General features: G+C 44.5%; 1 protein-coding gene across 1 annotated transcript in view; it reads left to right on the forward strand.

Moving 5' to 3' along the window:
* Positions 1-15667, forward strand: part of MALRD1 (MAM and LDL receptor class A domain containing 1) — a 491201-nt gene that overhangs the window by 398827 nt on the left and 76707 nt on the right. Inside the window, exon 36 of the mRNA XM_077268326.1 lies at positions 1281-1347. Coding sequence (XP_077124441.1) covers positions 1281-1347 — 67 coding nt within the window. The remainder of the gene's footprint in view (positions 1-1280; positions 1348-15667) is intronic.

The following is a 15667-nucleotide window of genomic DNA, read 5'->3' on the forward strand; positions in this document are numbered from 1 at the left end:
GGAACCTAAAATAAAAATAAAATGAACAAATACCCTGTAATAAATAAATAGTAATAATGAATGTAAATAAATTAATGTTTTTATTAAAAAATAACGTAAAAGCCATACCACCACGACAAGGTGTTCCCAAATCGGGACAGTACCCAACTCTTGTAGTCAGCAGATGTAAAATCACGTAAGGGCAGAGTAGGACCTGGGTCTCGACTGTTCAGACACCTGTACGGTATATAAACAAAATGAACAGCCCAAGAAAGAGGAGCCATACCACTGTTTGTACAAAGTACAACAAACTAAATCAGAACACCCCCCCAAAAAAATTGTGGTTCAATATGTGGTTATGCTACTAACCCTTATACTATGGATATGCCATATATGTCTGAGATGGAAATACTCCGTCAAAGGCCATGCCGAAAACCAGAATTTGGTCTGTAGGATTTTCTCTATAAATTTTGTAGGAATTACACAGGTAAAATTTCTTTCTGATTTCTTCTGTTTTTGACTAGGAGATGGCTGATGTGTAGAGGTTGCCATCTTTGTCTCCTACTAGAGACTTAGCATGGGATGGGGGCAGCCACTGCCAGAAATGAATGAGGCAAAGACGGTAATGTGTCTGTTTTCTTGGGACACGTATTCTTCTATGGTAGTGTTGGTTGAGGTGAACATCCTAAGTCATGATGTCTTTTTAGGGATTACTTAGCTTTCTAGAATACAGCCACAATTTACGGATCCATGTTGTGATCCCATACTACTCTTGCATGTGGCTACTTTTTAAGGAGGCATCTGGTATTAAAATTGTTGCCCACAACTAACATTTCCATCTATCCACAGTTAGCTGATGGAGATAAATGTCTGATCTCTGTAGACCCTATCAATTGCTAAAACAACAGCCCCATTGCTCACCCCTTACCCCCAGTTCTTCGTCAGTTAAGCAGTCACATTTGGTTATAACTGTAAGCCCTACGGACATTAATTAGAGCGGCATGCTTGACCGCCGCTCCAATTAACTATCCTTCAATTCAATTATGCATTGGCTAGAGATCTATGTACTAATGATTGTGTTTATTCCCATGGTCGGGTCCCAAGTAATCAGAGTGTAGATAGGTAATAAATGTCCATTGTGATTTAACACCTCCTACATTATCCCTAATTATGGGGGTTCTGCATTCTCCTCCACTAAAGAGCTCGCTTCTAAGAGAGAACATCAGACTGTACAGAAATGTCCTGGATTAATTGAACACCACGTATAAATTTATACATTATACCACTTTGATATTTTCCAGAATGTCCAGATAGATACTGCAGAAATGGAGGAAAATGTTTCCTAGAAAATAAAGTTCCAATATGCAGGTAATGGTCAAATAGACAATCATGGCTTAAAATGCAGAATTACCATATATTTTATCCAAAGTACTGTATGTACTGTATGTTGCATGTCTGGCCAAATCGAGCCTCGCGAGATATGCTTATCCATACTACTGATAGTGGAAATGTTGTAGAGATATTCAAACACATAAACCACAAATACTGGTGTTTCTTAGCAGTACCATATCTCACCGCAGAATGGATACCACTACGCATTTCTATTTGTACTCAGAAAAATATATCTTTGTACCATGTTTGCCAGTATTGAAAAATTTTCTTGATTTAGGGTATGTGCACACGTTGCGGATTTTGCTGCGGATCCACAGCGTTTCCGCCGCTGCGAGTCCGCAGCAGTTTCCCATGAGTTTACAGTACAATGTAAACCGATGGGAAACGAAATCCGCAGTGCACATGCTGCGGAAAAAAACGCGCGGAAACGCAGCGGTTTATTTTCCGCAGCATGTCAATTGTTTGTACGGATTCCGATGCGGGTTTCCACTTGCTCCAAAAGAAATCTGCAGGTGAAAACCCGAAGAGAAAACCGCACTAGAAACCGCGATAAGTCCACAGCAAAAACCGCAGTGGTTTTTCACTGCGGATTTATGAAATCCGCAGCGTGGGCACAAGCCCTTACAATGTACTACTACTGATAATTATATAATAATAATATTGATATCCAATATAACACTACAAAAAAATCGATGTGTTGAATGGTAGGAAAAGGAGGTTTGAGAACAATGAATAGAGAGCAAACTGTAAGACTTTCTCTTTGCGCAACCTGTTAGAAGTAAGAAGTGTGCCTTAAAGAATCTCCATTATATCTCTTGTCCAGGGATAGAATTGGAAAGAAGGAAATATACTGAGTTTAAGAATGTATAGTTGCCTTTAATGGGATTCAGGATTTTAATGTAAAACTTTATACAGTAAATGAGTCCAGTAATGGTTGGAAAGCCTGTGAGTGTCGCTTCCCCCACCAACTCACAAGAAAAAGCCTGTGAGTGCCGCTTCCCCCACCAACTCACAAGAAAAAGCCTGTGAGTGCCACTTCCCCCACCAACTCACAAGAAAAAGCCTGTGAGTGCCGCTTCCCCCACCAACTCACAAGAAAAAGCCTGTGAGTGCTGTTTCCTCCACTTACTCAGAAAAAGCCTGTGAGTGCTGCTTCTCCCACTTACTCACAAGAAAAAGCCTGTGAGTGCCGCTTCCCCCACCAACTCACAAGAAAAAGCCTGTGAGTGCCGCTTCCCCCACCAACTCACAAGAAAAAGCCTGTGTGTGCCGCTTCCCCCACCAACTCATAAGAAAAAGCCTGTGAGTGCCGCTTACCCCACTTACTCACAGGAAAAGCCTGTGAGTGCCGCTTCCCCCACCAACTCACAAGAAAAAGCCTGTGAGTGCCGCTTCCCCCGCCAACTCATAAGAAAAAGCCTGTGTGTGCCGCTTCCCCCACTTACTCACAGGAAAAGAAAGCTGCTTCCCCATACACTCATAGAAGAAATCTTGTGAGTGCTGCTTCCGCACTCACTTACAGGAGAAAGCAAGCTTCCTCCATCCACTCAGAAAAAGGTCTGTGAGGGCAGCCTGCCTCACCCACTCAGAGAAGAAAGTCTGCAAGTGTTGCTTCCCCTCCCACTCACAGGGAAAGGTACTGAGTTTAGGAATGTATTGTTGCCTATAATGTGATTCAGGATTTTAGTGTAAAACTTTGTGCAGTAAATGAGTCCAGTACTCCTTGAAAAGCCTGTGAGTAACGCTTCCCCCACCAACTCACTGAAAAAGCCTGAGAATGCTGCTTACCTCACCAACTCACACAGAATGCCTGTGAGTGCCGCTTCCCCCACCAACTCACAAGAAAAAGCCTGTGAGTGCCGCTTCCCCCACCAACTCACAAGAAAAAGCCTGTGAGTGCCGCTTCCCCCACCAACTCACAAGAAAAAGCCTGTGAGTGCTGTTTCCTCCACTTACTCACAGAAAAAGCCTGTGAGTGCTGCTTCTCCCACTTACTCACAGGAAAAGCCTGTGAGTGCCACTTCACCCACCAACTCACAAGAAAAAGCCTGTGAGTGCCGCTTCCCCCACCAACTCACAAGAAAAAGCCTGTGAGTGCCGCTTCCCCCACCAACTCACAAGAAAAAGCCTGTGTGTGCCGCTTCCCCCACCAACTCATAAGAAAAAGCCTGTGAGTGCCGCTTACCCCACTTACTCACAGGAAAAGCCTGTGAGTGCCGCTTCCCCCACCAACTCACAAGAAAAAGCCTGTGAGTGCCGCTTCCCCCGCCAACTCATAAGAAAAAGCCTGTGTGTGCCGCTTCCCCCACTTACTCACAGGAAAAGAAAGCTGCTTCCCCATACACTCATAGAAGAAATCTTGTGAGTGCTGCTTCCGCACTCACTTACAGGAGAAAGCAAGCTTCCTCCATCCACTCAGAAAAAGGTCTGTGAGGGCAGCCTGCCTCACCCACTCAGAGAAGAAAGTCTGCAAGTGTTGCTTCCCCTCCCACTCACAGGGAAAGGTACTGAGTTTAGGAATGTATTGTTGCCTATAATGTGATTCGGCCTGTGAGTGCCGCTTCCCCCACCAACTCACTGAAAAAGCCTGAGAATGCTGCTTACCTCACCAACTCACACAGAATGCCTGTGAGTGCTGATTCCCCTGCCCACTCACAGGAGAGTGCCTATGAGTGTCATTCCCCCCACCCAATCACATGAGAAAGTCTGCTAGTGCTACTTCACCCACCCACTCAGAAAAAAAGCCTGTGAGTGCTACTTCACCAGCCAACTCACAGGAGAAAGCCTAGGAGTTCCGCTTCCCTCACCCACTCACAGTAGAAAGCCTGTGAGCGCCGCTCCCCTCACCCACTCACAGGAGAGAGCCTGCGACTGCTGCTTACCCTGCCCACTCACAGGAGGAAGCCTAGAAGTGCTGCCACACCCACCCACTTACAGGAGAAGGCCTGTGAGTGTTGCTTACCCTGCCCACTCTCAGGAGAAAGCCTGCAAGTGCTGCCTCACCTGTTGTGAATTAGACTTTTTTGGCTCCCTCTAGTGGTTACTAGTGATATGACTCTGGGATTTCCTTCCCTCTGTCTGCACCCAGCTGGGTCGATACTTCAGGGGTGTTGCTATATAAACCTCCTGGAACCTTAGTCCAGTGCCTGGCATCGGTGTTATCAGACACATTCTGTTTGCTCCTGTTTGCTGGTCCTGGTTCGTGTTTAATTAAGCTAAGTCTTGCTTCTTTGTTTTTTGGGTTATTTGTTTGCTATCATTTTTGTCCAGCTTGTACTAAATGTGATTCCTGACCTTGCTGGAAGCTCTAGGGGGCTGGTGTTCTCCCCCCGGGCCGTTAGACGGTTCGGGGGTTCTTGAATTTCCAGTGTGGATATTTTTGATAGGATTTTTTGCTGACCATATAAGTTATCTTTCTATATTCTGCTATTAGCTAGTGGGCCTCTCTTTGCTAAATTCCTAGCTCATTCTTATTTTTGTCTTTTCCTCTTACCTCACCGTTATTATTTGTGGGGGGCTTCTATCCAACTTTTTGGGGTATTTCCTCTGGAGGCAAGAAAGGTCTTTCTTTTCCCTTCTAGGGGTAGTTAGCTCTCCGGCTGGCGCGAGAAGTCTAGGATCAACGTAGGAACGTTCCCCGGCTGCTGGTATTTGTGGTGCTAGGATTAGTTATATGGTCAGCCCAGTTACCACTGCCCTATGAGCTGGTTTTCTGTATTTACTGACTTAGCATTATTCCTGAGACCCTCTGCCATTGGGGTCATAACAGTATGCCAGGCCAATATTGAATGTTTAAAGCATTGCAGAAGTGGGATAATAAGAAAGGAAATTCTGAGGTTTTTTTTTTTTTCCTTCCTTCTCTTCCTCCCCTTTACCTTTGAGTGGCGTGTGCTTGCTGCAGACATGAATGTGCAGACCTTGATTACAAGTGTTGACCAGCTGGCAGCTCGTGTGTAGGGTATACAAGATTTTGTTACCAGTAGTCCTATGTCTGAACCTAAAATACCTATTCCGGAATTGTTTTCTGGAGATCGATTTAGGTTTAGGAATTTCAAGAATAATTGTAAATTGTTTCTTTCTATGAGACCCCGTTCATCTGGAGATTCTGCTCAGCAAGTTAAAATTGTTATTTCTTTTTTATGGGGCGACCCTCAGGATTGGGCTTTCTCGCTAGCGCCAGGAGATCCGGCATTGGCGAATATTGATGCGTTTTTTCTGGCGCTCGGATTGCTTTACGAGGAACCCAATCTTGAAATTCAGGCAGAAAAAGCCTTGCTGGCTATTTCTCAGGGTCAGGATGAAGCTGAAGTGTATTGCCAAAAATTTCGGAAATGGTCCGTGCTTACTCAGTGGAATGAGTGTGCTCTGGCCGCAAATTTCAGAAATGGCCTTTCTGAAGCCATTAAGAATGTGATGGTGGGTGTCATGGTTCCCAATGGCAAGGGAACGTAAGAAACATATAAATAACGAACGAGCTCTCGGGTGATGGAAACTCAAGTTGACCGTGAGCTAAATCTACCACACAACTAATAGTGGCCAGGGAGCATACCTACGACTTCCTAGATGCCACGCGCCAGCCGGAGGACTAACTACACCTGGTAGAGGAAGAAACAGACCTAGCTTACCTCTAGGGAAATACCCCAAAAGATGATAGCAGCCCCCCACATGTAATAACGGTGAATTAAGAGGAAAAAACATACACAGTATGAAAGTAGATTTAGCAAAGAGAGGTCCACTTACTAGATAGCAGAAGGATACAAAAGAGGACTTCACGGTCAACTGAAAACCCTTTCAAAAACCATCCTGAAATTACTTTAAGACTCCTGTGTCAACTCATGACACAGGAGTGGCAATTTCAGCCCGCAAGAGCTTCCAGCTACAGAGAATTACAAAAACTGCAAACTGGACAAAAAATGCAAAACAAAAGGACAAAGTCCACTTAGCTGATCAGCAGACTAGTAGCAGGAACATGCAACAGAAGGCTCTGGTTACAATGATGACCGGCAAGGAAATGACTGGAGAGCAAGGCTAAATAGGAAACACTGATGGAAGCAGGTGAACAGAAGCAGCAAAGGCAAACAAGTCACCAGTACCACCAGCAACCACCAGGGGAGCCCAAAAAGCGGATACACAACAGGTGGGTTTCCCCATTCCTACAAGTCTGAATGATTCTATGGCGCTTGCTATTCAAATTGACCGGCGTTTGCGGGAGCGCAAAACCGCTAATCCTCTGGTGGTGTTGTCTGAACAAACACCTGATTTAATGCAATGTGATAGAATTCAGACTAGAAATGAACGGAAAAATCATAGACGTCAGAATGGGTTGTGTTTTTACTGTGGTGATTCTACACATGTTATATCAGCATGCTCTAAACGCCTAACAAGGGTTGTTAGTCCTGTCGCCATTGGTAATTTGCAACCTAAATTTATTTTGTCTGTGACTTTAATTTGCTCTTTGTCTTCTTACCCTGTTATGGCGTTTGTGGATTCAGGTGCCGCCCTGAGTCTTATGGATCTGTCATTTGCCAAGCGCTGTGGTTTTGTTCTTGAACCGTTAGTAAATCCTATTCCTCTTAGAGGTATTGATGCTACGCCATTGGCGGAAAATAAACCGCAGTTTTGGACGCAGGTGACCATGTGCATGACTCCTGAACATCGGGAGGTGATTCGTTTTCTTGTTCTGCATAAAATGCATGATTTGGTCGTTTTGGGTCTGCCATGGTTACAGACCCACAATCCAGTCCTGGATTGGAAGGCAATGTCTGTGTCAAGTTGGGGCTGTCAGGGAATTCATGCTGATTCCCCGCCGGTGTCTATTGCTTTCTCTACTCCTTCGGAAGTTCCTGAGTATTTGTCTGATTATCAGGATGTATTCAGTGAGTCCAGATCCAGTGCTCTGCCTCCTCATAGGGACTGTGACTGCGCCATAGATTTGATTCCAGGTAGTAAATTTCCTAAGGGAAGATTATTTAATCTGTCAGTACCTGAGCATGCCGCAATGCGTTCATATATCAAGGAGTCTCTGGAGAAGGGGCATATCCGTCCATCCTCTTCCCCTCTTGGTGCGGGATTCTTTTTTGTGGCTAAGAAGGACGGATCTTTGAGACCTTGTATTGACTATCGGCTACTGAATAAAATCACTGTAAAATTTCAGTATCCTTTGCCTCTCTTGTCGGACTTGTTTGCCCGGATTAAGGGTGCCAAGTGGTTCACCAAGATAGATCTTCGTGGTGCATACAACCTTGTGCGCATTAAGCAAGGTGATGAATGGAAGACTGCATTTAATACGCCCGAAGGTCATTTTGAGTACTTGGTGATGCCTTTTGGGCTTTCTAATGCTCCCTCAGTATTTCAGTCCTTTATGCATGATATTTTCCGGAAGTATCTGGATAAATTTATGATTGTTTATCTGGACGATATTCTGGTTTTCTCTGAAGATTGGGACTCACATGTGGAGCAGGTCAGGATGGTGTTTCAGGTTTTGCGTGAGAATGCATTGTTTGTTAAAGGCTCAAAGTGTCTCTTTGGAGTACAGAAAGTTCCCTTTTTGGGGTTTATTTTTTCCCCTTCTCCTGTGGAGATGGACCCAGTCAAGGTCCGAGCTATTCATGAGTGGACTCAACCCACGTCAGTTAAGAGTCTTCAGAAGTTCTTGGGTTTTGCTAACTTCTACCGTCGTTTTATCGCTAATTTTTCTAGCGTTGTTAAACCTTTGACGGATATGACCAAGAAAGGTTCTGATGTTGCTAACTGGGCTCCTGCAGCCGTGGAGGCGTTCCAGGAGTTGAAGCGCCGGTTTACTTCGGCGCCTGTTTTGTGCCAGCCTGATGTCTCACTTCCCTTTCAGGTCGAGGTGGATGCTTCTGAGATTGGGGCAGGGGCCGTTTTGTCACAGAGAGGCCCTGGTCGCTCGGTAATGAGACCATGTGCTTTCTTCTCTAGGAAGTTTTCGCCTGCTGAGCGGAATTATGATGTGGGCAATCGGGAATTACTGGCCATGAAGTGGGCATTTGAGGAGTGGCGTCATTGGCTCGAGGGTGCTAAGCATCGTGTGGTGGTCTTGACTGATCACAAAAATTTGATGTATCTCGAGTCTGCTAAACGCTTGAATCCTAGACAGGCCCGCTGGTCATTGTTTTTCTCCCGTTTTGACTTTGTGGTCTCGTATTTACCAGGTTCAAAGAATGTGAAAGCTAATGCTCTTTCAAGGAGCTTTGTGCCTGACTCTCCTGGAGTCACAGAACCTGTTGGTATTCTTAAAGAAGGAGTTATTTTTTCAGCCATTTCTCCTGATTTGCGACGTGTGTTGCAGAGATTTCAAGCTGGTAGACCTGACTCTTGTCCACCTGACTGTTTGTTCCTGATAAGTGGACCAGCAGAGTCATTTCCGAGGTTCATTCCTCGGTGTTGGCAGGTCATCCGGGAATTTTTGGCACCAGAGATCTGGTGGCTAGGTCATTTTGGTGGCCTTCCTTGTTACGGGATGTACGGTCATTTGTGCAGTCCTGTGGGACTTGTGCTCGAGCTAAGCCTTGCTGTTCCCGTGCCAGCGGGTTGCTCTTGCCCTTGCCTGTCCCGAAGAGGCCTTGGACACATATTTCCATGGATTTCATTTCTGATCTCCCGGTGTCTCAGGGTATGTCTGTCATCTGGGTGGTATGTGATCGCTTTTCAAAAATGGTCCATTTGGTGCCTTTGCCTAAGCTGCCTTCCTCTTCCGATCTGGTTCCTGTGTTCCTTCAGAATGTGGTTCGTTTACACGGCATTCCTGAGAATATTGTGTCTGACAGAGGATCCCAGTTTGTTTCCAGGTTCTGGCGATCCTTTTGTGCTAGGATGGGCATTGATTTATCGTTCTCGTCTGCCTTTCATCCTCAGACTAATGGACAAACTGAGCGAACTAATCAGACTCTGGAAGCTTACTTGAGGTGTTTTGTTTCGGCAGATCAGGATGATTGGGTGACCTTCTTGCCGTTGGCTGAGTTTGTCCTAAATAATCGGGCTAGTTCCGCTACTTTGGTTTCGCCATTTTTCTGCAACTCTGGTTTCCATCCTCGTTTTTCCTCGGGACATGTGGAGCCTTCTGACTGTCCTGGAGTAGATTCTGTGGTGGATAGGTTGCAGCAGATCTGGAATCATGAAGTTGTCACAGGAGAAGGCTCAGCGTTTTGCCAACCGCCGCCGCGGTGTGGGTCCCCGACTTCGTGTTGGGGATTTGGTGTGGCTGTCTTCTCGATTTGTTCCTATGAAGGTCTCCTCTCCTAAATTTAAGCCTCGCTTCATCGGTCCTTACAAGATATTGGAAATCCTTAATCCTGTGTCCTTTCGCTTGGATCTTCCGGTTTCGTTTGCCATTCACAACGTGTTCCATAGGTCTTTGTTACGACGCTACGTTGTGCCTGTGGTTCCTTCTGCTGAGCCTCCTGCTCCGGTGTTGGTTGAGGGCGAGTTGGAGTACGTGGTGGAGAAGATCTTGGATTCTCGTCTCTCCAGGCGGAGGCTTCAGTATTTGGTCAAGTGGAAGGGTTATGGTCAGGAGGATAATTCCTGGGTGGTTGCCTCTGATGTGCATGCGGCCGATTTGGTTCGTGCCTTTCACGCTGCTCATCCTGATCGCCCTGGTGGTCTTGGTGAGGGTTCGGTGACCCCTCCTTAAGGGGGGGGTACTGTTGTGAATTAGACTTTTTTGGCTCCCTCTAGTGGTTACTAGTGATATGACTCTGGGATTTCCTTCCCTCTGTCTGCACCCAGCTGGGTCGTTACTTCAGGGGTGTTGCTATATAAACCTCCTGGAACCTTAGTCCAGTGCCTGGCATCGGTGTTATCAGACACATTCTGTTTGCTCCTGTTTGCTGGTCCTGGTTCGTGTTTAATTAAGCTAAGTCTTGCTTCTTTGTTTTTTGGGTTATTTGTTTGCTATCATTTTTGTCCAGCTTGTACTAAATGTGATTCCTGACCTTGCTGGAAGCTCTAGGGGGCTGGTGTTCTCCCCCCGGGCCGTTAGACGGTTCGGGGGTTCTTGAATTTCCAGTGTGGATATTTTTGATAGGATTTTTTGCTGACCATATAAGTTATCTTTCTATATTCTGCTATTAGCTAGTGGGCCTCTCTTTGCTAAATTCCTAGCTCATTCTTATGTTTGTCTTTTCCTCTTACCTCACCGTTATTATTTGTGGGGGGCTTCTATCCAACTTTTTGGGGTATTTCCTCTGGAGGCAAGAAAGGTCTTTCTTTTCCCTTCTAGGGGTAGTTAGCTCTCCGGCTGGCGCGAGACGTCTAGGATCAACGTAGGAACGTTCCCCGGCTGCTGGTATTTGTGGTGCTAGGATTAGTTATATGGTCAGCCCAGTTACCACTGCCCTATGAGCTGGTTTTCTGTATTTACTGACTTAGCATTATTCCTGAGACCCTCTGCCATTGGGGTCATAACACTCACCCACCCATTTACAGGAGAAAGCGTATGAGTGCTGCTTACCCTGCCCACTCACAGGAGAAAGCCTACAAGTGCTGCCTCTCCCACCAACTCACAGCAGAAAGCCTGCGAGTGCCATTTCCCTTGCCCACTCACATGAAAAAGCATAGGAGTGCCACTTCCCTGCCCACTCTCAGGAGAAAGCCTGCAAGTGCTGCCTCACCCACCCATTTACAGGAGAAAGCGTATGAGTGCTGCTTACCCTGCCCACTCACAGGAGAAAGCCTACAAGTGCTGCCTCACCCACCAACTCACAGCAGAAAGCCTGCAAGTGCCATTCCCCTTGCCCACTCACATGAAAAAGCATAGGAGTGCCACTTCCCTGCCCACTCTCAGGAGAAAGCCTGCAAGTGCTGCCTCACCCACCCATTTACAGGAGAAAGCCTATGAGTGCTGCTTACCCTGCCCACTCACAGGAGAAAGCCTAGGAATGCAGTCCTGACTGAGTTTAACAGCATGTACTGTGTTCGAAATGCGTTAGGTAATTTTCATGCTCCTTCTATACTCCAACTACACCTAACTGGTGCGCCACAACAATGCCATTGATTTTCAATTGATCTAATAAAGACATTTTCATTTTTTACTTGCCCTAGCTGGATCGTCACTTCCATTTGTGCGCACAGCTTTTCACACCTTTTGTTGTATGAGTTTGTAAACAGTATTAACTGTCCAATCAATGTGTATGAGCAGTGAAAGCAGAACTCAAAAGCTTTCTCCACAAGTCTTCCAATCATTCTTCTACAGCTGTATCCTTCCTGGCTGAATATATCCTAAAACATGAGGCACTAGTTGACCACCTTTGTAAAATAACATGATTTTGTGTTACTCTGTCAGGAGTTGTCTATGCTAGATATGTAATGGGTGGCCACCCAGTGGTTGTAATGTGAGTTGCAGTCTACCAAGGAATTTGCTGGTTTGCCTTTTGCTTAAGCAAGGCTATAGATGGACACATCATTAATCATTACTTACACAAAATAAGCTTCTCCTCCATCATCTGCTACCCTCGTATGGGAGATTTGACAGAATTGCTTCATTTTTGCAGTAGAACATACAAATAATAATTTCTCAACAACATGCATTCATTCGTTAGTTCAGTGATAAACCTCAGTGTTTAGCTGGAGATATCACATTTGTTCCTGCATATGACAGTCCACGTTTCTGAATCTCAACATTTTTATGATATTTTACAACCTACTTTTTGCCGTGCAGTGTAGTCATTAATCACTCGGCAATGGCCTGTCTGAGATGCTATATGCGATTTCATGGACCTGATTCCTAAAATCCCAGGTGGAAATTTTAGCAGTTATGGAATTGAACATATCATCTCTTCGAAGAGCAGAACTCTAATAGATTACTTAGTAGACATCAATGCGTTCACTCTGCAAGATAATTCACAGTTTTTCCATAATAACCCTTTCTAGAATATAATGTAACACTGCGGCCGAGTCTGAAAATTGTACGAGGTTCAGGGCAATGTGCATTGATTTATTAAACTAATCAGTGGCCATTATGACAGTTATGTGATATAGAAAACATGGCCTGCCGGCTGTAGACTCTGCCGCATGGTCTGAATGTTCTTCTCCCAGATATTAATAATGTTCCACAGTTTAGGAGCATTATACAGCGAATCAGTAAATTAGAAAGCGCGTTCTGTCACTTTTTCTTATTTTCAGCAGTAAAGAAGTAAACTGTTTCTGAATATAAGCCAGGATTATCCTTAGTGTAGCGCAGACTTCAGCTTCAGGCATAGTGTATAGAATATGGCACTTTAAAGGATTTTCCAGTTTAGAAAATATGCAGAGAGGAAGAGGACAGGAACTGTAGTGCCTCCTACTGGAAGCAACAAACCTAAAAGTCAATATCGACTATCTAACAAGCCTACATGACTTTTGTATAAAAGCCACACCAGATACTCTATTTGCAGACACATGTTCCGGGGTGTTTACCCTTCATCAGTTTAAAGCAGGAGGTGTGACTTGGATGAATGAGAGGCCTCTAATTCACATTTAAGGCTACTTTCACACTAGCGTTAACTGCAATACGTCGCAAATGCGTCGTTTTGCCGAAAATACGCATCCAGCAAAAGTTCTTGCTGGATACGTTTTTTCGTCATAGACTAACATTAGCGACGCATTTGCGACGCATTGCCAAACGTCGCGTCCGTTTTGCGACGCTTGGGCGTGTGGTAGCGGACCGTCGGGAGAAAAAAACGTTACATGTAACGTTTTTTGCTCCCGACGGTCCGCTTTTTCCGACCGCGCATGCGCGGCCGGAACTCCGCCCCCACCTCCCCGCACTTCCCCGCACCTCACAATGGGGCAGCGGATGCGTTGGAAAAATACATCCGCTGCCCCCGTTGTGCGGCGGAGACCACGCTAGCGTCGGGAACGTCGGCCCGACGCACAGCGACGGGTCTTTCCCGACGCTAGTGTGAAAGTAGCCTAAGGGGTAGCTTCTCTAATTATGGAGAGAGTTTCATACTAGTGTAAGGAAACTTATAGGCTTTGCAATGCTCCTCTTTCCTATGTCATGTGACAAGGCTCATTAAAGGATCAATATTGACTTATAGGATTGTTACTTCTAGTTGGCGGCTATAGAGTTCCTGCTCTTGTCCTCTGTGACATGGCAATTTGCATATTTAATTTCCAAGAGGAACGTTGCATTGCCTATAAGTCTCCTTACACTGGCATGTCAGGGATATCACTCTCCATAAGGAGAGACGTTACCCCTTAGAATGCAGTTAAGAAATACATTTACAAACTCATAATAATGCAACTAAGCATGACTTACTTCTTCATGGCCCTGCCACCACATGAGGGCGGTGGTTGTGACATTACATCTACAACATGTGACTCCTGTACTCAATTCAGTGGTCTTGTGCTGTCTACCTTGGGATGACTGCTGACGGCTGACGGCAGCGATCGTTGTAGATTTGACAGCCTAACCTTAGCTCTATGAACAAGGAACACCAGGAATAATCCGGAAGGCAGCACGGGTACAGCAGGGGCATCAACATTACCAAAACTATGTATAATACTAATTACAGGGATCTTGTTGTTCAATGCAGCCCAGAATGACAGCCGTAGAAAAAGCAGAGAATTCTATTTACCAGTCTCTGAAAGAATTTAACATATATATAGTGGTCCTTCAAGTTACAATATTAACTTATTAATATTAATTATCCTAGGAGATCCAGTCAGCTCTGTTATGCAGGAAGGAGGTTGAATTTCTCCTGTAACTGGAGCTAATATACCAGCCCCAGTTACAGGGGAAATCCGCAATAGATAAATAAATGCATTAATATGTAAAATCTTTTAAGACTTTATGGGGGGGCACAGTGTGTAAATAAAAAATAAAAAAATAGACATTGCCAGTCTGAATTGCTATTGGCAGCCACACCCTCCTTAAAAAAATATGTCCAATTTATTAAAATAATTTCTACGGAAAGGGTAACAATTTAAAATGTGTGAGCAGTCATTTGTGGCTAAAAAAAAAAGTAAAAAATACACACTTGTTTTCTATTTTTCTTTACTTTCTCCCCTGATTATCTGCAAAATAAAAAACAGAATATAAAAATGACAAAATAATTAAGCCCCTTTTATCATGGAAAAGGGTACAAAAATTAGCGCTTGTATAATAAAACTCGAAAATGTGCCTTGCCAGGAACGGGGGGAATCGGCCAGGTCATGACCAGGTTAAGGTCACATGCAGGCAGGGTGATGGGCAGCTTATCTTGACACAAATAGAGGGCAGTTCAGGACACGTAGACATGTAGTACCGCACTGTACTGCTGAAAGGCGCTACTGCGCAGCCAATGAAATGCTCCACAGTACTAAAGGGGGTTTTGTCAGTAAAATATTGATACTGATTGGTTGGATTTATGGTCATCATTATTGATCCAGACTTACTGTGATGCTGAGTGTGGCTACAAATGACAGTTTCCCAGGTAAGACCATTGTATGTGGACCATATTGTAACCTGAGGCCATGATAAATTTAGTGTCCACTGTTTTCTTTCTGAAAAATGTCCCACGTTGGACTTTATACTTTTTTTCAAGTTTTAAACTTTGCTTTTTATGACTGTAAATCCAGAATATCTCATAATCTGCTACCTATCGATTCCCACTGGAGCTTGATTTAAAGGGGTATTCCATCTCCAAAATCCTATCCCAATATGTAGTAGGTGTAATAATAATAAGATTAGCAAATTCCTCCATTTAGAAATGTAGTATAGTTTTTCTGATTCGTTATGTCACTTTCATCATGTGCAGGCATTGCAGGACCTTAGGTATCCATGGTTACGACCACTGATATAGTGACAGCTAGTTGCTAGTGGTTGTAACCATGGATACCTAAGGTCCTGCAATGTCAGCACATGGAGAAAGAGAAATAGAGAATCAAAAGAACTATACTACATTTCTAATTGCAGGCATTTGCTAATATTATTACATCTACTACATATTGGGATAGGATCTTGGAGATGGGAATACCACTTTAAGGGATTTTACTATATATGTTTTAGATTTTGCTTAGGTTTTTAGTAAAAATCTTGGTGCTTCTTGGGGAAAAAAATTCTAGGGTCAAATGAATAAAACATGGGACTTTTCTTAAAGCGATGACTGGAAAAGTGTAAACCTCGGTTGCATCATTGTCTGTGTGCTCATAGATTACAGAGTTTTTCTTTTGAGGATTATGCTATGGCTCGGTGCTAGGGAGATTTAAGTGCAGCATCTTTTTGTCTGCATTTCTTTCTACTTGCAGAAATCAAAGCAGAACCCTGGGGAGGTTTACATCCCAGGAAACGAATAAAGCTTGAAGGATTTTC

This window comes from Ranitomeya variabilis, chromosome 6, assembly GCF_051348905.1.
Source record: "Ranitomeya variabilis isolate aRanVar5 chromosome 6, aRanVar5.hap1, whole genome shotgun sequence".
NCBI lineage: Eukaryota > Metazoa > Chordata > Amphibia > Anura > Dendrobatidae > Ranitomeya > Ranitomeya variabilis.